Consider the following 22,597-nt stretch of genomic DNA (forward strand, 5'->3'; position numbering starts at 1 on the left):
TGGGAGCTCGCAGATCGAGAGCGTATGTCGTTTCCTCGCGCAGCCGCCATTTTGAAGGAGGACCTATATGTTGATGACATATGCACTGGTGCGTCCACGGAGAGAGAGGCTCTCCTTTTGCGTGACGAATTGATTGGCATCCTAGCCTCCGCAGGATATGAATTGCGTAAATGGATCTCCAACTTACCTGCGCTCTTGGATGGGCTACCTGATGACCACCAGCAGGATCCTCACCTATTTGAGAACCGTGACAATCCTACCATGATGACAGTCCTTGGAATACAGTACAGACCAGTCCAGGACATCTTCACGTTCAACGTCGATTTGGATTCGCCTCGCACTTGGACGAAACGGCTGGTTCTGTCGACTGTCGCGAGAACGTTTGATCCCAATGGTTGGATATGCCCAGTCATATTCTGGGCCAAATGCTTCCTGCAGAGACTTTGGACTGCAGGTCTTGGATGGGACGAGCCACTCCGCGAAGCTATTTTGAAGGACTGGCTCCTGTTTGCTTCCTCATTGCCTGCTATCAATATGATATCGTTGCCCCGTGCTATGCTTCCACCAGGGAAGCATACAGCGTCCCTTCATGGGTTTTCGGACGCTTCGGAACGTGGGTACGCAGCAGCCGTATATTTGCGCACCGTGACCATGGATGGTCAAGTGAAGGTGTCATTGGTCATGGCGAAGAGCAAGGTCGCGCCTCTTCGAACTACCTTGACAATTCCCAAGCTAGAGTTGTCAGGGGCGGCCCTTCTTGCTCGCCTCTTGAATCACGTCATGTCCACCTTGTGCCCGTCAGTTAACATTGGGACAGTCTATGCATGGACTGACAGTCAAATTGTCCTATGTTGGCTGAAGACGTCAGTCCACACCTTAGAGGTGTTTGTTGCAAATCGGGTCTCTCAGATCCAGAAATCGGAAACCCCGTTAATCTGGAGGCATGTGCCTGGCGAAGTCAACCCTGCTGATTGCGCATCACGGGGATGTATGGCCCCCTTTTTGGTTGAGCACTCCCTGTGGTGGGGACCTGAGTGGTTGACCAGGTCAGAATCTAATTGGCCGCGAACACCGGCCTTGGATACTGTCACATTGCCTGGGTTGCGAACCCTTGCGATTGAACGGCGGGACCATCCGTTCGACCCAGATTTCCTAATGAATCGCTACAGCTCATTAGACAAATTACTGGGGGTCACCGCTTGGATCAAGCGCTTCACCAGAAATTGTAGACACCCACAGAACAAATGCTTGGAGGCGTTCTTATCGCCACAAGAGCTCCAGGATGCTCTTCTTCATTGGGTTCGTTCTGTGCAAGAAGAGAACTTTGAAAATGAGATTGATATTTTGAGAAAAGGCAAATGTAAGCTGTCTGGAGCCATTTGCAAACTGAACCCCTTTTTGGACAGTGCGGGTCTTTTGCGAGTCGGAGGGCGTCTAAGGAACGCAAACCTCCCGTATGGAGCTCGTCATCCCCTCCTGTTGCCCAAAAGTGGCCACTTAGTGAGTTTGTTGGTGACTGATCGTCACATCAAGAACTCCCACGCCGGCTGTAATGCCTTATTGGCCATTTTACAACGAGAATTTTGGATTTTATCGGCCCGAAGGACGATCCGTAGTGTGGTCTTTCGCTGCATGTCTTGTTATAGACTCAAGGCCTCTACCATGCAGCCTATCATGGGTGACCTGCCGTCGGATCGGGTCACAGAGACAAGGCCCTTTGCTGGAGTTGGGACGGACTTTGCAGGTCCCTTTTCGGTTAAGACCTCGACCCTCAGGAACAGTAAAACGGTCAAGTCCTACCTGTGCGTCTTTGTTTGCCTGTCCACCAAGGCGGTACACTTAGAACTAGTCTCAGCCCTCTCGACGGAGGCCTTTGTTGCGACGTTAGATAGATTCGTGTCACGACGAGGACTACCGTTCTTGATTCGGTCGGATTGCGGCACCAACTTCAAAGGCACAAATAACTATTTAAAAGAGATATATGAATTTTTGGCGTCTAATGAGACTGAGATTGCGTCTAGACTAGCTAGTCGCAGAATAACTTGGAAGTTCAGTCCCGCGTCATGCCCCCACTGGGGAGGAATTTTTGAAAGTGTTGTAAAGGTTGCCAAAACACATTTGCGACGAGTAATTGGCGAGTCCGTATTAACATTTGAGGAGCTCGCAACTGTGTTTTGCAAAATTGAAGCCATGTTGAATTCACGCCCGTTGTGCCCGATCTCTTCAGACCCTAACGATTTGGAAGCCCTCACACCGGGCCATTTTTTGATTGGACGGCCGCTGAACGCCCTGCCGGAATACCCCTATGTTGATGTGAAACTCAATCGTCTCTCGCGGTTTGAATTGATCCAACAACTCACTCAGAGCTTTTGGAAACGTTGGAATTTGGAATATTTGCATATTCTCCAGCAGCGCGTTAAGTGGACTGACAAGACTGATCCACCGCATGTTGGTGACCTCGTTCTGGTTAAGGACGCTAACTCACCGCCACTGTGTTGGCGCAGAGGGCGCATTCTTAACCTCGTCTTTGGAGCAGATGGAGTGCCCCGTTTTGCTGAGGTTCGGGTGGACGGTTCTGTTCTGAAGAGAGCGGTATCAACCTTGTCACGACTGCCAATTGATTAGCGGCCAGGTAGTCCTGGCCGAGGCGGGTAGATGTTATGAACCAAATGTAGCAACACTAAACTATTATATTATCTATGACAGTTAGTATAGTTTACGAAATGGTTTTATCTATGAGCTGTCATTCGTCACCTTTGAATTTAAAAATTTGCATCGTTTTTCCGGTCTCCGTATAAAAGTTACGCTTTTGTTTGTACTTGTTCGTTCTCGCGAAAAATTATCGCCTTTTGTTGATCGAACCATCCTTTGTTGTTTGAAGTAATTTAATTGTTAATAGCAAATTGTATTCCTTGTATTCCTTGTTGAATTATTGTGAAAAACGTGAGGGAACTACGCCGAACAACGGCCATTTTGATTGCTGGTTCCTGCTTCAGCCCGCCACTTCAGTTAAGTATAATTGATTAGCATTAGACGTAATGATTGGCCAATTATAGTTTGATGTTAATTAAGTTATACCTGGCGAGGCTTCACCGAACAGTATTCAGTGAAACTAAGGTAGGATTTTTATTTAAGACATTGAGTGTTAGCTCTGCGTACTGCAGACAATTGTTCGTCCCGTTCGTACCTGAGATCACGCTTCCACTCGTTTTCAATATACTCCAGGTCGGACGTAACATTTTTAATTTGAAGAATAATTTTTTTATTCATCGTCAATTTAGTTCCGTGTGTTGTGTGTGTTCTGTATGTGTAGCGACACTCACCGAGCAGCTGCTCGTGCGGCACGTAGCGCAGGCGGTGCACGGGCGCGTGCGCGCGGCGCGGCACCAGCTCGGCGCGCTCCAGGTCCAGCAGGGCGAGCCCGAAGTCCCCGCCCACGCACACGCGCGCGCCCTCCAGCACGTGTGTGTTCTGTATGTGTAGCGACACTCACCGAGCAGCTGCTCGTGCGGCACGTAGCGCAGGCGGTGCACGGGCGCGTGCGCGCGGCGCGGCACCAGCTCGGCGCGCTCCAGGTCCAGCAGGGCGAGCCCGAAGTCCCCGCCCACGCACACGCGCGCGCCCTCCAGCACGTGTGTGTTCTGTATGTGTAGCGACACTCACCGAGCAGCTGCTCGTGCGGCACGTAGCGCAGGCGGTGCACGGGCGCGTGCGCGCGGCGCGGCACCAGCTCGGCGCGCTCCAGGTCCAGCAGGGCGAGCCCGAAGTCCCCGCCCACGCACACGCGCGCGCCCTCCAGCACGTGTGTGTTCTGTATGTGTAGCGACACTCACCGAGCAGCTGCTCGTGCGGCACGTAGCGCAGGCGGTGCACGGGCGCGTGCGCGCGGCGCGGCACCAGCTCGGCGCGCTCCAGGTCCAGCAGGGCGAGCCCGAAGTCCCCGCCCACGCACACGCGCGCGCCCTCCAGCACGTGTGTGTTCTGTATGTGTAGCGACACTCACCGAGCAGCTGCTCGTGCGGCACGTAGCGCAGGCGGTGCACGGGCGCGTGCGCGCGGCGCGGCACCAGCTCGGCGCGCTCCAGGTCCAGCAGGGCGAGCCCGAAGTCCCCGCCCACGCACACGCGCGCGCCCTCCAGCACGTGTGTGTTCTGTATGTGTAGCGACACTCACCGAGCAGCTGCTCGTGCGGCACGTAGCGCAGGCGGTGCACGGGCGCGTGCGCGCGGCGCGGCACCAGCTCGGCGCGCTCCAGGTCCAGCAGGGCGAGCCCGAAGTCCCCGCCCACGCACACGCGCGCGCCCTCCAGCACGTGTGTGTTCTGTATGTGTAGCGACACTCACCGAGCAGCTGCTCGTGCGGCACGTAGCGCAGGCGGTGCACGGGCGCGTGCGCGCGGCGCGGCACCAGCTCGGCGCGCTCCAGGTCCAGCAGGGCGAGCCCGAAGTCCCCGCCCACGCACACGCGCGCGCCCTCCAGCACGTGTGTGTTCTGTATGTGTAGCGACACTCACCGAGCAGCTGCTCGTGCGGCACGTAGCGCAGGCGGTGCACGGGCGCGTGCGCGCGGCGCGGCACCAGCTCGGCGCGCTCCAGGTCCAGCAGGGCGAGCCCGAAGTCCCCGCCCACGCACACGCGCGCGCCCTCCAGCACGGCCGCGCACGTGGCCCCGCGCACGCACGCCGCGCCCGCACCCGCGCCCGCCGCCTCCGCCACGCACGCCGCAGAGTACACCTGCGGACACACCACACCCTTAGCGTCACACGCTGTCTGTATATATAGAATATTGCTAACTCCTAACTGCGTTCCTTCAAATAGGGTTCTGTAGGTGTTTTAGATCACGTGCCACGTGAATAAAAATCCAGGCCCTTTTTTAATTTTGCGGAATTAGTATATCAAAGTAGCCCCTTTATTTCAGCCAGTCAGTCAGTTCAGCCTATTGCAGTCCACTGCTGGACATAGTCCTCCCCAAGTTCATTTCTTTATAGGAATGTCCGGCTGCAGTTCAATTCAAAATTTTTTCAATTTTTTTTTATCAAACCCAAAACAAAATTTTAAAATTAAAAAAAAATGCTTTGCTACTTTCAAACAGTCATAGCTTTTGCAAAAATTGACCTTTTGCTATATTTTTTATAGCAAAAGGTCAAGGTTATGTTTTTTTATTCTTTATTTTTTAGGATAAACTTCAATAAATGTTACATTTGTTTCCGCCAATCCCGAAATGGGCCGATTTTTTTTTTTTTGTTTTATTTAAATCAAAATAAATGTCTAATTTTCAAAAATGTTGTTTATTTTTCACAAACTACCTATATAATAAAATAATGCAATTCAACGATTTTAAGGTATTATAGATCCAATTTATAGGTTTAAGCTACGACTGTAATGATTATGATTCAAATTTTATTATATCTAACAGAGAAGATTCTCTATTCTATTCTCCAAGTCGCAATTGTTGAACAAATGACGACACCTAACCATATATGTGTCCGTATACTACTGTAAGACTAACGTACGTACGACTTCAAAAACAGTCACTGAAAAACAGCTTATTACTTTAAAACACTATTATTTAGATGTGATCTTCTGAAAAGTCGAGGTGCTTAATCAGTCTGGCTACTCGAAGTTTTGAGCAGGATATTTTTTGCCCTACCCACACTTCTGTATAGTTTACACATCCTGTTGCCTTTATCTTTTAACTTATGCCGCAAAGTATAAAATATCTATTACTAAAAGAAATAACAAATGGCTTCATTTGATAAATATTTGCTCGAACATCAATACTCACATATTTATCTGGTAGGTTGTTCCTTTTTAATATCCTATGTAGTTCACTCAATGCGACCACCCATTTCGTTTTCTCTGACTCGGATTCCGCTAACATTAACGTGTGGTACCTTTTACCACCTTCGAGTTGTGACGTTGATATCTGTGGAATTATTAAATTTATTAAAGAATTAAATGTGAAAAATACAGTCACCGTAAAAGCGGATATTTTAAGTTAAGCAAAAGATGGATTTGTTTTAAAAACAAACTATAATATAGCTGTATTTGTTAAAACATAATAAAATGTTTATTGTATGACATAGGATAAGATACTATTTGCGCTATCTATCGAAGGACAACAAACTTTGAACAATTTTTTGAAGAACTATTAATTACTGAGTTTATATTACTGAGTTAGTATATATGGAAGTAGCATAAGATACAATTAGCGCCATTTATCGAAGGACAATAACATTAAACATTTTTTTTAAAGAACTATTTATTACTGAGTTAGTATGTGTTGCAGCACTCACCCTAAATATACAAGGTATGTCGCGCTTGCTCGCGTGTATGACGTCAGAGTCTTTCACTGACGTCACGCTGAACTCGGGGTCCCGCATGTCTAGCACTTGACTTACACATACCGATGGTAACGCGTTTCTGGAATTGTATATGATTTATTAAAATCTATCTTTATCACTCAGTATAACACAGAACTATTATCCGAGTCAATAACTTTTAAGCAAAACGGTTTGTATTCAGTAATAATAATAATTGTAAAGTTATGCGGATTTTCGAGGGTTTCCTTCGATTTCTCTAGGATCCAATCATCAGATCCTGGTTTCCTTATCATGATACAACACTAATGATATATTCTTTCCAATTAAAAAAAGAATTATCAAAATCGGTTCATAAACGCCGAAGTTATCCCCGAACATACATAAAATTATATATATATATATATATATATATATATATATATATATATATATATATATATGACTAATCTCCTCCTTTTATGAAGTAGGTTAAAAAGAAACAGACAAAAGAAACAGACATTGTCAGACAACTCTACAAAGTTCAAGGTCATACTATCAAGATAATAACTTCAAAAAAATCAAATGACGCTAATAATTCTATCTTACCTATCTTGAGATATATCGTATAGGAACAACTTGAAATCGCACACAACAACGAACTGCCGCATCCAACCTTTCTTCACGCCGCCTGGTTTCGGTACCTGAAACGAATAATAAATATTAATCAACTGCTAAAATATTATCTATAATATAAAAATGAGTCGCTGAATGTGTTGCTAAGCGCAAAACTCGAGAACGGTTGGACCGATTTCGCTAATTCTTTTTTTTAAATATTCCTTGAAGTACGAGGATGGTTCTTACGGAGAGAAAATTCTAAAAAAAAAAAAAATTAAATTTCCTGAAAAAGTCTAAAAACAACACTTTTCTATACTCCCATACAAAAGATTTGTGATAATACTTAAAAGTCACTGTTAGGCGATACGAAGTTCGCCGGGTCAGCTAGTTAGTAATAAAAATACAATATTAACTCATAATACGTCAAAAATGTTGACCATGTATGCTCAGCTTAAAATACACCATTCACCACGCACCGTACGCCGTGGCCTCTCCAAATCAATATCGAGGAATTTTCGGTCTAATACCCACCCAACAAAGACGGCTATCGCATTGGCTTGAGCGGGTAAGAATTCCACATAAGTTTTTAACTTTCCCTCATTACTGAAGTGTTAATTTATTTATTTTTCATATCGTAGTTTTTATCTATTTACTATTGATTTTTCCTCCTTAATTTGTGCACACTTCTAACCGCTGCTACTGTATCGTGTCCAGTACCCAAGGTCGAAAGAGGAAGAAATCGCTATTTAGCGATAAGATCGCCTTTGTACATCTTGTATCTTTCTTTATGTGTCTGTGTTTTGGTGTACATTAAGAATAAATAAGTAAAAATAAATAAATAAATTTTTATTTATTTATTTATAACCCATTTTCGTGATCAGGGCACGGGTAATAAAAATACTCTTCTACTTTATCTCTCTCAAACGTAGCGCTCTGTTTCTATCCCTCACTCCCTAATGTAGCACTCTGTCCCCGCCCATATCAAAATCAAAATCAACTCTATTCAAACAGGTTTCGAAGCCCCTTCGAATAGTCATTTTACAAGATAATTTTTTTAAGTGATTATTTTTTTTTAAAGCTACCACCGATTGTGTTTGCTTGAAAACGAAAAAAAAGCCGACTCCAAGTACATCGACAAGTAATATAACGTAGTAACCGAAAAATTAATCAAGTCAATACGCATTATTACTTATAACTCTAAAAGTACTTGTCAGATCTCAATTAAATTTAAATGAGACCACATGACACCCACCACCTTTTGAGTAAGAGCCATGTCAGAATCTTTCGCTCGCAAGTTTAGGTAAATTTGGTCGCATCGCGTGAGTCGTACGAGCCGTGCGATCTTTGTGCTACTTGATATAGTGTGACAACCAAAAAACCATCTTGATATTTTTCTAATGTGCAATAAAAAATAATAACTATGGTATAAAATGTGTTTTACATAATTAATGTTTAAAATTTCAAGTATGCTATATAACAACAGTCAATAAATTTAAAATAAAAATAAAAAATCAATTTTATGTAACATTTTTTTTTAAATTGATTTTTTTGAGTTTACGGATGAATCTTATATTTACGATATAAATAAAATAGCATTTTATTATGCTTCAGAAAATCTGAGTGTCAATGTAAGTTGCATAGTTTTGGATGCAAATAGACCATCTAATTATGCCGGCTTTAATTTTTTTATAAACTCAATGACACCGACATCCATATTTATTACCAAATAACAAGACAAACAGATTTAAATGTCTATTTGTATTAATAATGTGAGAAACAAAATTTAATTATACATTTGTTTACAGAAATTATCATTATATTATTTTACAGTAATTTTCGCATATTTTTTTATTTTTATGAAAGTATCAAATGCAGTTTATCACACTATAAGATCATAATACAAAAGGTATTAAAAATAATTAAACATTTTAATTATTTCTTTTATGTTCCTAAATGATGTAAGTTTACTTTGGTATAGATAGTTCCTTAAAATTTCTTTGTTTTCTAAGAAAAATATCGCTTTTAAAATTGTACTTATTTGGAAAATATTTGCAAATTTAAAATTTTGTTACGGTTTAATAGAGATAAAAATGGAAAAAAATCCGCATTATGTATCGACGAAACCCTATATTATATATATTTCACATTTTACCATATTTTGTTATACAGTATAAAGGTAGAGGTTATTGAAAAATAAGACTTCAAAGTATAAATTTCGACCGTTTACCCAGGGAGGCGGCTGATGAAAAGCTTTAATACATGGTACATACAATATAAATCAAAATTATGATTCACTATGTTACTACAACAAAGGTTGCTCTATTATATTTCAAAAATATAAATTACATTATTGCATACAATACTGAGATTAACGACGTCAAAATATTACAATTTCGCGGATTGTTACCGATTTTCGTATGAAATGGCTCTTAATACATAAATCTTTCAAAAATCCGCTTAAAAGTTCTGAGATAACATAGATAGTATATTTGTTTTAACCTCCTTTTTTGTAAGTCGGTTAAAACTAATATATAAACCGTGTGTGTGTGTGTGGGCGATACCTTGACGTAGCCCTCGTAGGCCGTGCCCTGGCCGCGCGCCGGGTCGATGCCGAGCGGGCGGCGCGAGCGCTCGGGCGGCAGCGGGCAGCGCGGCGCCACGCGGCCGCAGCAGCGCGTGTGAACGGCCAGCCCGCACGTCTCGCACACCACGCCCTGCCGCGTCAGCCCGATCTGCGGACCAGTCGCTTCGTTACGAACCCCACCGATATTACATTTTAAATTAACGTGCTTTTTTCTGTTACTCATGAGTCAGTTCATCATCAGTTCAGCCCGTGGCAGCCCACTGCTAGACATAGGCCTCCCCAAAATTACACACAGATGACCAACCCACTGCCACTTCAACTTGCTAATTCTGTGGGCTATGTTATTTATATATTATGTTTATTTTGGAAACAGAATAAATGACATTATCAGTCACGCACAGGAAGATCTAGATCTTTTAAATGATTGGTTTCATCATAATTTATTAACTATAAATGCTTCCAAAACGTGTTATATTATCTTTAAACCAAAAAATAAAATTATTTCACAACACAATCCACTAACAGTTCATAATACTCCAATTGAAGAAAAAACCTGTGAAAAGTACCTTGGCCTAAGATTGGATAACCAGTTAAGTTTTAATAACCATATAGATCATATTAAAAAAATGTCCTCTTTGATCATATGCCTAAAAAATATCTCTCAGTGCATTCCTCAAACATTACGCCATTCTATATACAACTCATTGGTAAAGTCGCATTTGTTATATTTGATTGAAGTATGGGGGTAATTCTTCCAAAACAAAATTACAAGAGATTCTCAATAACACTTTATCGTTAGAAGAAACCATTATTTATAAGACGACGATATGTATGTTTTACTTTTATTTTAGTGTATTGTTCTCATGTAAGTGACATTGTCTTTTTGAGTATAAAGTTCTTTAACCTTATGTCGGTTACTTTCGGTCTCTCGCGAATAGTTGGGACATTGGAGCGATAAAGTTGTGGACCAGTCCCTTCGTCAGAGTGTACATTTCGGCTGAAGAAGAAGAAGAAGAAGAAGAAGAAGAAGAAGAAGAAGAAGAAGAAGAAGAAGAAGAAGAAGAAGAAGAAGAAGAAGAAGAAGAAGAAGAAGAAGAAGAAGAAGAAGAATTATCTTAGATATACTATCTTTATTTCACTAAAAAACAAATATCAATTTATCATTACACATAAAAACTTTAAAGATACGAGAGTACAGATAATTAATATTTTTGAATACGACATTTCAATAACTAAAAAATTTGTTGCTTTGTTGACTTACCATCAAAGAAGTACAGTGATTACATTTTGTTGGACTGCTGAAAGTTCGTACAAGGAACTGGTGAACCTTCTGCTTGCCGGGCACTGCCGGACCGAGCGTCGGGTCTTGTAGTGAATACTGGAAATCATAAAATTTATATCATAAAAACTAGTTTTTTTTTTTTTTCTATTATTTGTAATTATCAAAATCTGATAGTATTGAGGCGATTTTTAAACAATTACCAAAACTCATAGGAACGTAGTAATAACCATAAATATTTATAAATCTCACAAATATAAAAATCAAACAAATAAATCAACAAAATTTAATCAGAACTTTACCATTTCTATACACTTTATTTTTTTTACAAATTGAGGTTTCCAGAACATTAATTTCTCGTAGGCATAATTACGCTGACCCAAATTTACTAAGAATGTATTGTTATAATTAAATAATTTTAGTTCGCATTTAGTCGTGCGCTCTCATCATTATATAATTTTAATTTTTGAAACTGTGTTAATTTTTAGTAATTTATAATTTCTTGACTAAACAAGTCAGTAATTATAAGTTCTATCAAAAAATTGGTCCTTCGAGCCGGACATCCATTTGGCTTAGTATGATTTTTTACTAATTTAAATTTATTAATAGAATAAAGTAATATACAATAATAAAATATTAATATAATAAGGATATACATATCCTCATATAATAACAAGATTACTGGTAAACTAAGGTTAGGTATGTCTATTTACTATGTATCACAGGTCTTTCTTACTAAGTCATGAATAACTTGATGAAGGCAGAATAAATTTGCGGATAAATGGAAGGTTCAATATAAAGATAATTTTTATACATATGTATTTCCAACAGTATTCAACTCACTCACACTCACTTCTGCCTATTACAGCCCTACAGTATTTAACTGCATGAAGTTAAAAGTAATATAGTATTGTATAAAAACTTACGGTGGACATCTCACTGGGCGAACTCTTACAGGAGATTGGGGAAGCCGCTCTTTGCTCCATCTCGTCTTGAGACTCGGCGGAACCACTCATCGCCGTCGACTGCTGGGATCCGTACATGAGCTGGTGGGAGGTCGGTACTTTTGTAATGTATTTACTATTTTAATTTAGTATTAACGGATTTAAAATTCTTAAGAAAATATGCATAATATAAATGGATAAATAAAGCGAGAGGCGTTCAATGAAACCGTGTTTATTACGTCCAATTTCAAACGTATATACATCCAACAAAAATCAGTCCACAGAAGTAATAGTTTAATCTGTCTTGTACCTATGCTCTTGCATCCGTCTGTATTTTATTAATTTTATTTAAAATTGGTTATTCTTTGGTTTTAAAAAATTAAGTAAAAACTGTTATATTTAGTATATTAGTTACAAAGTCACGTTTTAAGTCAAAATAAATTAAAAAAAAATGAATACAATTTTGTATTTATAAGTACACATAATGTTTAGTTATTAACAGTTAATTGTGATATGAAATAATTAGTATGGGATTAATATGAATAGCAATAAACCTAAAATCTTATTAAAAATGAGGGTATCATTAAAATTTAAAATAAATTTCCAAAACAAATAGTAATTAAATTTAAAATTAATATTTAAACAAGTACAAAAGCAAGCACACAGAACGCGAGTACAGCTTAAAAAAGATTAAAAAAAATCGAAAAAAAATTATAACAAAATATATAAAAAGTATACCTTTGCATTGCAATAATACTGGGCATTTCTGTAACGGTATTGCGGCGACATCTGTACGTGAATAAGCGGATGTAACAAAAAAAAAATTAGCGAAACAAAACAAAATGTACTCAAAATAAATTAAAAAGCTCTAAATTAAATCTAATTAAATAAATATTTAGCTGGAATTTTAGACAAAAACGTAAGAAATAACTTTTACAACTATATAAATGAATTTGTAAAAAAAAATAAAGACAAGTGATATAAAAGAAAAGCTTTTAAACCCATAAAATATTTTCTATGACATATACAAATGAAATACTAAACCTAAATTGGAAAAAAAATTCAGACAAGAGTTATTTTTTAATGTCTAAAAGCTCAGTCAAATATCGCATTATATAATTATAACTGTGTCGAATTAAAAATGATAAAATGATAAAAGTTAATAACAATGTGCCAACAACCAACGTTTTAGTCAAGTGTAATAGTTACGATGTAATAAACAATGTGCTTTCGTTACTTTATATCGACCAATATTTAAGGTACTTAGTGCAATCATGTTACACTCACTATTAGTTTTATGCAGTCAGGTCTCAAGAACTATCTGTACAATTTGAAATAGTTTTTGCCACAGACAAACAGAACTTAATTTGGAAAAAATATATTTAAAACAATTAATATATGTATAGTATATTTAACCAATGTAAATATTGATCGATAATCGTAAAGCAAGTACAGGTTAGAACGCAAAACAAACCTTCTGTTCATTATTCATGGAGGCGACATTATCGTAATGCCTCTCCGTGGGCGCCTCTTTCAAGAACTGTTCCAAGTAGCTCATTTGTGACGGCGGACGATCTAAGACTGGAAACACATATACTTATTAGAAAAAAAAAAAATCCGAAAAATAAAAATTAAATAAAAAAAAGGATATGAAAAACACAAACCAATCCCAACCGAAACCACAATTACACAACGTTACTAAAACAAAACTATATTTATATATAATTAATATAAAAAAAATAGCGTAATGTGTATAGTCGGGTGTTTTATTCAAAATATTTAAAATCTTAAAATGACAATGATCTCACCCAACTTTACGTACATTTTAGTGAACATAGGGACTAAGACATGCACAGGACGGCTGTACAAACTAAAACCTTAGCCCACACTGGCAACATTGACACAAAACACACACAATTAAATTGTTACATTATTGTAAAAAAAAAGGTAGTTCTAATAATATGAATAAAAAAATATTAAAAATCCATATTTACAAAGAAAAAATAAAAATCAATATTTACAAAGAAAAAAATCGAAGAAGTCAAACGTAAACCATTAATTATCTAATAGCATTTTAATATTTATTTACAAAGGTATCTAGAAAAAAATATTTGTGTAAATGTTGCGCCAACGTCGATATATCTTTACAAAACTAGGGTTTACAATGAAAAAAAAAAAAAAACAGATTAGTACCTAAGTGCGTATACAAACAAGTGTTAAAGGAAAACGAAAAACGCTTAGCGCGTTATTATGCTGTGTATGAACGGACATATTTGACTATATCATTATATAGACACGCCAAAGAACATTTTAGACAATTTTAATGATAAGCACATGAAATTTTTTTACATTTTTTCTTATTTTTTGTCCCATCCATGCCACTGCAAGAAAGCTCAAGCAAAGCGAAGCAATTTACAATGAAAGTAAGAATATGTATTCAAATCTTAATATCGCCGAATCGTTTATCAACCATCACTGTTTCGGAGTCTGCTTATGACATAACTACAATAAATATTAAAACTATTAAATTAATTTACATAAACAATAAAACTACAAGTAAGTACTAAGTCTATACATAATTTAGCATCGATGTAAATAAAACTAAAATTTAGCTTATATAACGAAATCTATTTAAAAAAACCCTCGAAACAGCGATATGGAATCAAAAAATCAATAAAAATGATGTAATTTTCCTTGACACTTGCTCGTACTTACAATGAAACATGTACAAAACTATTTATTAACTAAAAACGCAGCACAAAGACAGAAAATCCACGGAAACCTTTGTGAGCAAAATCTATTGGTGATTAAAAAATAAATTTAGACAATTTCTAAATTGCTTTCATATAGAAACATCACCATGAAAAACAAAAACGTCACATTTTCACTCCATCGTTAAGGATAAAAAACTGCACAAATCAAAAAGAAATTAATGTTTTGTGTATTTACGATAATAGATTTTATATACAGATATAATGATAATATAATTTTATATACAGATATATTTTCATTTTTATGAAAAATATCACCAACTCTTAACGTCCTACCCAATTTCTGTACCATCATCATCATTTCAGCCTATCCACTGCTAGACATAGGCCTCCTCAAGTTCGCAACAAAAATGGCGTGAACTCATGTGTGTTGCCCATAGTCACCACGCTGGGCAGGCGGGTTGGTGACCGCAGGGCTGGCTTTGTCGCACCGAAGACGCTGCTGCCCGTCTTCGGCCTGTGTATTTCAAAGCCAGCAGTTGGATATGCCGCCATTGGTCGACTTTTTTAAATTCCAAGGTGGTAATGGAACTGTGTTATCCCTTAGTCGCCTCTTACGACACCCACGGGAAAAGCCACATTTTAATAAACTCATACGAGACTCAAAATAAATTGAATTTTTTTTTTTTAGAAAGATGATGTTCTAAGGACGTATTTATTTTTAGATCACCAACAGACAAATAAATGACCAAGGTAAAGACATACACAGTCACGTATCTACTTCTAACAGGACGTATATTATGGACAAACTTCAACTTAATAAAAATCACGAACCATTCTCTTCTTTGCCGCTCCAGTAGCTGGATGACTTGGCCGATCCTTGCCTCGCTGCTTGCGTATAACTTACTAGTTTAATATTTAACTTACAACCTGAAGACTACAACTTTCTACTTGATATATTTTCTTACCAATTTAATTCTTTTTTTTTTTTTTTTTTTTGATTGGAATAGAGGCTATAATTATTTGACCGATAAATTTCTCATGGTGTTGCCATTATGATTTATAAGTAAAAAGAAATATTAACTATTTGCTGTTAATCATAATGCTTGCAATAGTGCCGAATATCACTCAACACGACCAACATAAAGATTAAATGTCCATTTTACATAAAAATAAATCATTTGATGAAACTGTTAAACCAAGTTCCTATATTCAAAAAACGAATCGTTTTGCTTACGAACTGTTATATTTCGAACACAACATGTTCCAAATCAATCTGTACGTAAACAAAAGGATCAGTTATTTTTATAATATTGGAACCGATATCAAATTTTATATAGGTATGACATAAAAAAAAACCAAAATGAATAACAAGAGAATACAACAAAAGTTTAATATATAATATATATGTACATTTACATCATACTGTACACGTGATCGTTACATTTACAACACGTCCCAAATGGCCATACTATAAAACGGGCCATCCATCATAAGACTGTCTCATAGATTCACAATTGTAATTAACATTCAAAGTAACATATAAGTCTTGAGTATAATCTCATCAAAATTAATTGCACACCAAAAGTTTTTCCTGTCAATCCTAAAATGAATGGGCTATTTTAAAGCTACTCTGTAAATTTGAAACTCGCTGATCCATTTATTAATATTGATTATTAATAGTATTTGCTATTTGCAGTAAGTTTTGTTATGACTTTCAAATTCTAAGTATAATAACCTTAGGGACTCAACCTAAATGCAAAGTAAATGTACCAAGTATGTTTAAACATAAACATTTTAAATAATACAAACGATGATACGATTTTCTGACGTCGAGACTTAGCACTCAGAAAACATATCAATATAAACATTCTATATTTTGTTGTGAAAGGTAAAGTTTGGTAAAGTTTCGCATGCCATAATTTATGGACAGTTCCTAATACATGATTTCAGAACGTTGTGTTATCATTTACGGCGTCATTTATTAAATTTAATAATTTTTCATAATAGTAATCGTTACTAATTTTAGTTGGCTCCAAAATTTACTTCTATAGAGATTTGGGTTCAAAAGTAATGTTAGTTTATTGAAAGATTTCATTCTGCAATGATTACTGTTAAAAAAATATAACAAATCTGGAGATGATATTCAATCTCTAAATTTCAATTTATTACATTGTTTTTCAAATGAGATTTCTTTGATGAGTTTTTCTTGAAACCAACTCTAATGTAATGCAAATTCCTAAACAATAATTTTAATTTTAAACCCAATCGAAAAATAGGCAGCTACTAAAATAATTTACTTTCAAATGTCATTGAAGATGGAATTACGGAAAAGGGTAATTATCTAGTTCAGAATGTTGCCCCCTAAATTGCAAAACAAATTAAAAAGTTCGTATATACCACCAATATGAACAGTTCATGCAAAAACTTATTTAAAGCTTAATATATAAAATCCATATACAAAATCTTTGATACGTGTCTTACAAGCACCGATACAACAAAATATACATTTTTTTATTTTTTTTTAAATAGTCTCTAGTTAGAAATCGTATGATCGGTAACAAAATAAATAAGGCAAATGCACTGAGATTCTATATACGATAAAACTGACTGTAAATAATAATAAAAAAGACTTAAAACTAAAATAATATGCATTCTGCTGTCACTTTTACGTAATTTTATTGATTTTGATAGCCGATTCCTATTTTAATATTTTTTTGTACTCATTTAGATATGACGACCTCATTTGATACACCTCAAATGCATCGGATTAGTCAAAATTAATTTTAAAAAGTAACATGTCAAAATTAAATTAAAATTTATGGATAAAACTTTAGGTGTTGCCAATTTTATTTAAAAATTATAAAACAATAAAAGTAATTTAATTTAATATACTATTAAAATTTTATGACTTGTATAGGAATTCCAATTCGTCTCAAACTTGTCAATAAGTGAGATTAATTTTTAATAAGTCAAATTAAAATTAAATACACTATGAATTAACTGATAAAAATTTCTTTGAAATGACGATTAAGTTTTGTATTAATATTCTGTGTACATAATCCAAATTAATTATATCAAAATTATCATTTTATTTACAATAATTTTATTTAATAATTTGTGTAATAGGAATCGGCTTTAATAAACAAAAAATTACAATAAACAGACATGTGTAATTATTTAAAATAATATATGTATATTCGAGTATTTTGACTAGTTCGTGTGGCGAAGGCGTTAAAAATAACATTTAATTTATTAAAATCTTTGGTATTTCTGTTTTAGGACTAGACTAATTTTTGACGACTAGATACATTTGACACTTTTTTGGTTGAAAAATGTACTTGTAAAAGTTTAAATACTTACAAGTAAAATGTTGAATTAATCATACTTGACCATAGAAATAGTAATCGTCTATTTATTATATCAATATTAACATTAAAATTTTAAAATTTTTATACGGAATTAATTAATCTATTTAAATTAAAAACAAAAAAATATTACTGGCCAGTATAATTACTTATATTTTTAATTGTCAGCCGTAAAACTGATGGTAGACAAGTATGACAACACCCCAGATGCATGACGTCACGCCTAAAAACAGCGGTATGTACGGCCTTAACCACGCCCGAACTGTCATTTAAAAAGTAACAGCAAAACGTAAAACAAATGGATAATTGAAAAATAAATAGTTTAAAAATGCCACAGACAATACACATGTTCAAGTAAATGCAAAGAATGGCCCCATATACAACGTTTAAAATTAAAAAGTAAACCGTGAACAAATGACACAGCTCCCGACGAATCGAGTCACAGTTTTCCAATTAAAAAAAAATGGTTCACAGATAACAAAACATCACACAGTTTAAGGTCCATAGATTCATAGACAATATATTTATTTTCGTTTTTTTCGTCGCGGACGACGTTGGACTTTGTGGATGGATCCAAACATTTCCATTTCGACATTTGGTCGGTTTTCCGAGACGGAAACGGTTTAGACATTTCACGTGTTTGTGTATTGGATGGGATTGTGCGGTAACATGTAACGAAAACAAAAAGAAAAGGTGCACTAAATAAACGTATTATAATCTATGCAACGTGTGCTGAAATAATACATACATAGTTTATGACACAACCTTATTAGATACCAGATTTAATAAAAAAATAAAAAATAATTTGAAATGTTGAAGCGTGTTCGAGAAAATTTGTATGTGTTAAAAATATAGCAACTTATTAAAAATAATAATAGAATTATTACACCATTTTTTTTTTAAATAAATTTATAACTAATATAAAAACATTTATGTGGTATGAGATGTATCGTCAACTAAATTCGCAAACCTTAAAAAAAGATTTTAAAAATATAATTTTCTTTTTCCAACAATAAAATGTCAGAACATCGTTTTTAAAAACACCAATCATAGATAAAACGTCTTATCAAATAGCCTTCAAATGCTCTTTTTAATCATCATTTTACATATTAAAATTACTTTTTTTTTATATAAATTACCAAACTATAGTAAAAGTGAAGCTAGCACCGAGGAATGTAGATTATGTAGAAAAGAATCGGCAAGAAACTTCGTCTTTAAAACCATTTTTAACACACAGTAAATAATTCAAATCAATGATCTTTTAACCCTCCTTCAAATCTTTTACACCCATATAGGCTTAGCGATTTTAGCCAACGATAAATATAGCTAATTTAATATTGTTTGTATGTCTGTGTGTTGCAAGTGTGGTGGTATACTCACAGGAGTTGGAGGGCTGATGTGGCTGATCAAGCTTGGCCTGGATGTCGCGTATGTGCTGTTCTTTACGCTTCATATCGTGAGCGAGAGTGTCGAGGCGCTGCCGGGTCTCGTTTAATTCCCTGGTTGATTAATAGAGTACATTTTTATTTGTTGTACGAGCATTTTGTAGTCACGTGAAAAGTAAAGAATATATAGAACTCTGATAGAACTTGCTGTGTGGCTACGGCACCAAAGAATATAGCCACCATCTCACTTCCCGTGGGTGTCGTAAGAGGGGCGACTAAGGGATAACAAGGTTCCACTACTGCCTTGGAACTTGAGAAGCCGACCGATGGCGGAATAACCATCTAACCGCTGGCTTTGAAACACACAGGCCGAAGGCGACGTAGCAGCGTCTTAGGTGCGACAAAGCCAGCCCTGCGGTCACTAACCCGCCTGCCCAGCGTGGTGACTATGGGCAACACACATGAGTTCACGCATTTTTGGCGCGAACTTGTGGAGGCCTATGTCCAGCAGCGGACTGCAATAGGCTAGAATGATGATGATGATGATGATGATAGAACTTAGATAAGGGTTAGCGGTCAAACGAACTTGAATCCTACGCTTACTTTTTGGTATTTACGAGCATACTTTGTACAAATAATTGAAAATTAATAACGCATGAAGAAAGCTGCATAACTATCCAGATTTACTTTAGACGAATTCGTGATTTTTATGGTATAATCGTCCGCCTGGGTAAGGCGAGTGAGGCCCTCCACGTCGTCGAGCTAGGTCGCAAGCGGGGCTCACCTCTGGCTGGCCAGCAGCTCGGCGCGCGTGCGGCTCAGCTCCTCGGCGACCGCCTGCTTGGCCTGGATCTCGGAGTGCAGCGACGACTGCAGTGTGAGGATCTCCATCTTGTCCAGTTTCTGCGAGCGCCGGTTCCTCCAGCCTCCCGCGCCCGCTGGACCACCGCTCGCTGGGGGAGACGAGGGCGCGCCGCGGCCTGTACTCGCTGTGGAAAAATTGTATTTTGATATATGAAACTAATCTCTTGCAAAAAAAAAATTGTTATATTTTTTCTGTATTAAACCTTTCGCAGTCCTCTATTGAACATAAATCACCCTAAAGCTAAACACAATCGTGGAATATCGCATACTGTAGTTAGTAGTCTGCTCAATTTTAATGTCCCTAATTATGTGACGAATGACTTTATCACGAATTCTTTAAAAGGATTAATTTATACAAAGTGGCCAGTCAACTCACCGTGTTTGAGATAGTCCAATTCCTCAGTCATTTTAGTGGCGAGTGCTTGTAAATATCCGCGCGCTTCCTTCTCGTCTGCGACCCACCGAATTATATCCGCAATCTGTTTCACGAGAGATTAAACAGGAGTTATCAATAATTTCCTAATAATAATTAAACAGTCCGCAGGCAGAATTAGTAAGTATTGGTAAAGAGAGTTGGAACTAATTTGCCTCTACAGCAAATCTCATAAATTATGTGTGATTAAATAGTCAACTGAGAACATATAATTACACTAAATTAAAAACTTCTTTAATATAAATGTTTACCCTAAAAGGAACCATAAATAAAACAAAGTAGTATCTATTCTGGTATTGATCATGAACATTGATTAGCCCATTGGCGCTGTTTGTAGTGGGTTGTATGTTTATCGAAAAAAAAATGTAACTATACCAGTCTACTGTTGCCTATAACACACAAGCTTTAAGTTGTTTACCATAGGAACAGACGACAGTGTGTTTATCTTATAAGATACTTACATATAACACAAAGTATAGTAACTTAAAATTTATTATTATTATTATTATAGCTAACCTGTGTCTCCCAGTGTTGCATGGAGTCGCGCTTCGCTCGTAACTCGTCCAACTCCATTTCGAGTTGTCGCCTCTCCGTTTGCCATCTTCTGCCATTTTCTGCCATCTGTATATGAACATTAATAACACAGTTTTACTTAGTCTAAAGCACACTAATTATTTGATGCTAGTGTAAAATAATACAATATAAAGAGGGTAGTTACAAAAAATTATGAATTCAATATTTGTACGTAACGTTGGCAAGATCATCCATGCTATTTTGGGACTATGAGAAGCCATCAATCTTGATTTATTTTAAATGTCGATTTCGCGTAGAAACAAAAAAATATAATACCGCGTCAAGATCCTTAGCAAGTTTTCTATTTTCATTGATGAGCATCTGTTTATCCTCGCTGTCGTTCAATTGTTCTAATCGACGGTTTTCTAACTTATCCTTTGATGTTTGCAACTGAAATGTAATTAATTATAAAGTTAAATAAAAGAGTTATGACATTATGATTAAAATGGATTTTGATTACTATTTTATCGAGTAATAATGATTCTGTATTTCATATCCTTACAGGCATACAAAAATAAGAATGATATTAGTGTTCGGTCAATTGCCGAGCATTTAGGTGTTGTTCAGCAAAAAAACATCGCACATGCATGGCGCCGCACTAATTAAATTAGGCCAACGCTGTGCAAGTTGCTACAGTGCATATTTCACCGTGTCTTTAATCAGATGCGCTCAATAACCTTCATTAACATTAATAACATTTAAATTTAATAAACATTTTAAACCTATAGTTCTTTCTAATTTAACAATCAAACATAAAACATTTCGCTAAGGCTCAGGCACCCTACATTGTGGTACTACAATTAGAATGACCTATTTAAAAAAAGGTTGAAAATGATCGAAAATACAGTATTGGTATCACACATTATTAATAACTATTCATAGGTGATTTTGTGTTATGTTTATAAATACAATTATAATATGGTGTTACTTATTAGTTATGGGTTTTCTGGTCAATATGTTGCTTACCAAAAATAATACGCGTAAGAGAGGCATAATCCGAAGTGAAACACCTCGATAAAAACCAACGTTAACATACGTCGAAATAAAGTTATCAGACCAATCGTTATCATCTGATCATTGACACATCGGCATTGACACTAGTTAACGGTCATTACTCATAGTAAGGAGCCAACACGCAGTGAGGCAGCGTGATGCGTTGCACTTCGACCATTCTCATCGCCTTATACTATGCTCGGCAGCGCCGTGGTATGTTACCGGCTGAAGCACACGGCTACATACCTCGCGCGACAGCCTCGCGCCCCGCGCGTCCGCGTCGTGCAGCTGGTCCCGCAGCGCGCCGAGCTCGGCCGCGTACCGGAGACAGTGAGGCAGCGCCGTGGTATGTTACCGGCTGAAGCACACGGCTACATACCTCGCGCGACAGCCTCGCGCCCCGCGCGTCCGCGTCGTGCAGCTGGTCCCGCAGCGCGCCGAGCTCGGCCGCGTACCGGAGACAGTGAGGCAGCGCCGTGGTATGTTACCGGCTGAAGCACACGGCTACATACCTCGCGCGACAGCCTCGCGCCCCGCGCGTCCGCGT

At 37.4% G+C, this 22,597-nt stretch overlaps 1 protein-coding gene across 1 annotated transcript in view; it reads right to left on the minus strand.

Moving 5' to 3' along the window:
- Positions 1–22,597, minus strand: part of LOC123667412 (serine/threonine-protein kinase Genghis Khan) — an 88,327-nt gene that overhangs the window by 34,391 nt on the left and 31,339 nt on the right. The window contains exons 22-36 of the mRNA XM_045601316.1: positions 21,334–21,447; positions 21,001–21,105; positions 20,428–20,530; positions 19,972–20,176; positions 19,183–19,301; positions 15,269–15,322; positions 13,198–13,304; positions 12,462–12,512; positions 11,706–11,825; positions 10,762–10,878; positions 9,478–9,648; positions 6,908–7,002; positions 6,296–6,422; positions 5,785–5,925; positions 4,514–4,733 (exon numbers count right to left, since the gene is read on the minus strand). Coding sequence (XP_045457272.1) covers positions 4,514–4,733; positions 5,785–5,925; positions 6,296–6,422; positions 6,908–7,002; positions 9,478–9,648; positions 10,762–10,878; positions 11,706–11,825; positions 12,462–12,512; positions 13,198–13,304; positions 15,269–15,322; positions 19,183–19,301; positions 19,972–20,176; positions 20,428–20,530; positions 21,001–21,105; positions 21,334–21,447 — 1,849 coding nt within the window. The remainder of the gene's footprint in view (positions 1–4,513; positions 4,734–5,784; positions 5,926–6,295; positions 6,423–6,907; positions 7,003–9,477; positions 9,649–10,761; positions 10,879–11,705; positions 11,826–12,461; positions 12,513–13,197; positions 13,305–15,268; positions 15,323–19,182; positions 19,302–19,971; positions 20,177–20,427; positions 20,531–21,000; positions 21,106–21,333; positions 21,448–22,597) is intronic.

Source organism: Melitaea cinxia, chromosome 28, assembly GCF_905220565.1.
Source record: "Melitaea cinxia chromosome 28, ilMelCinx1.1, whole genome shotgun sequence".
Classification (NCBI taxonomy): domain Eukaryota; kingdom Metazoa; phylum Arthropoda; class Insecta; order Lepidoptera; family Nymphalidae; genus Melitaea; species Melitaea cinxia.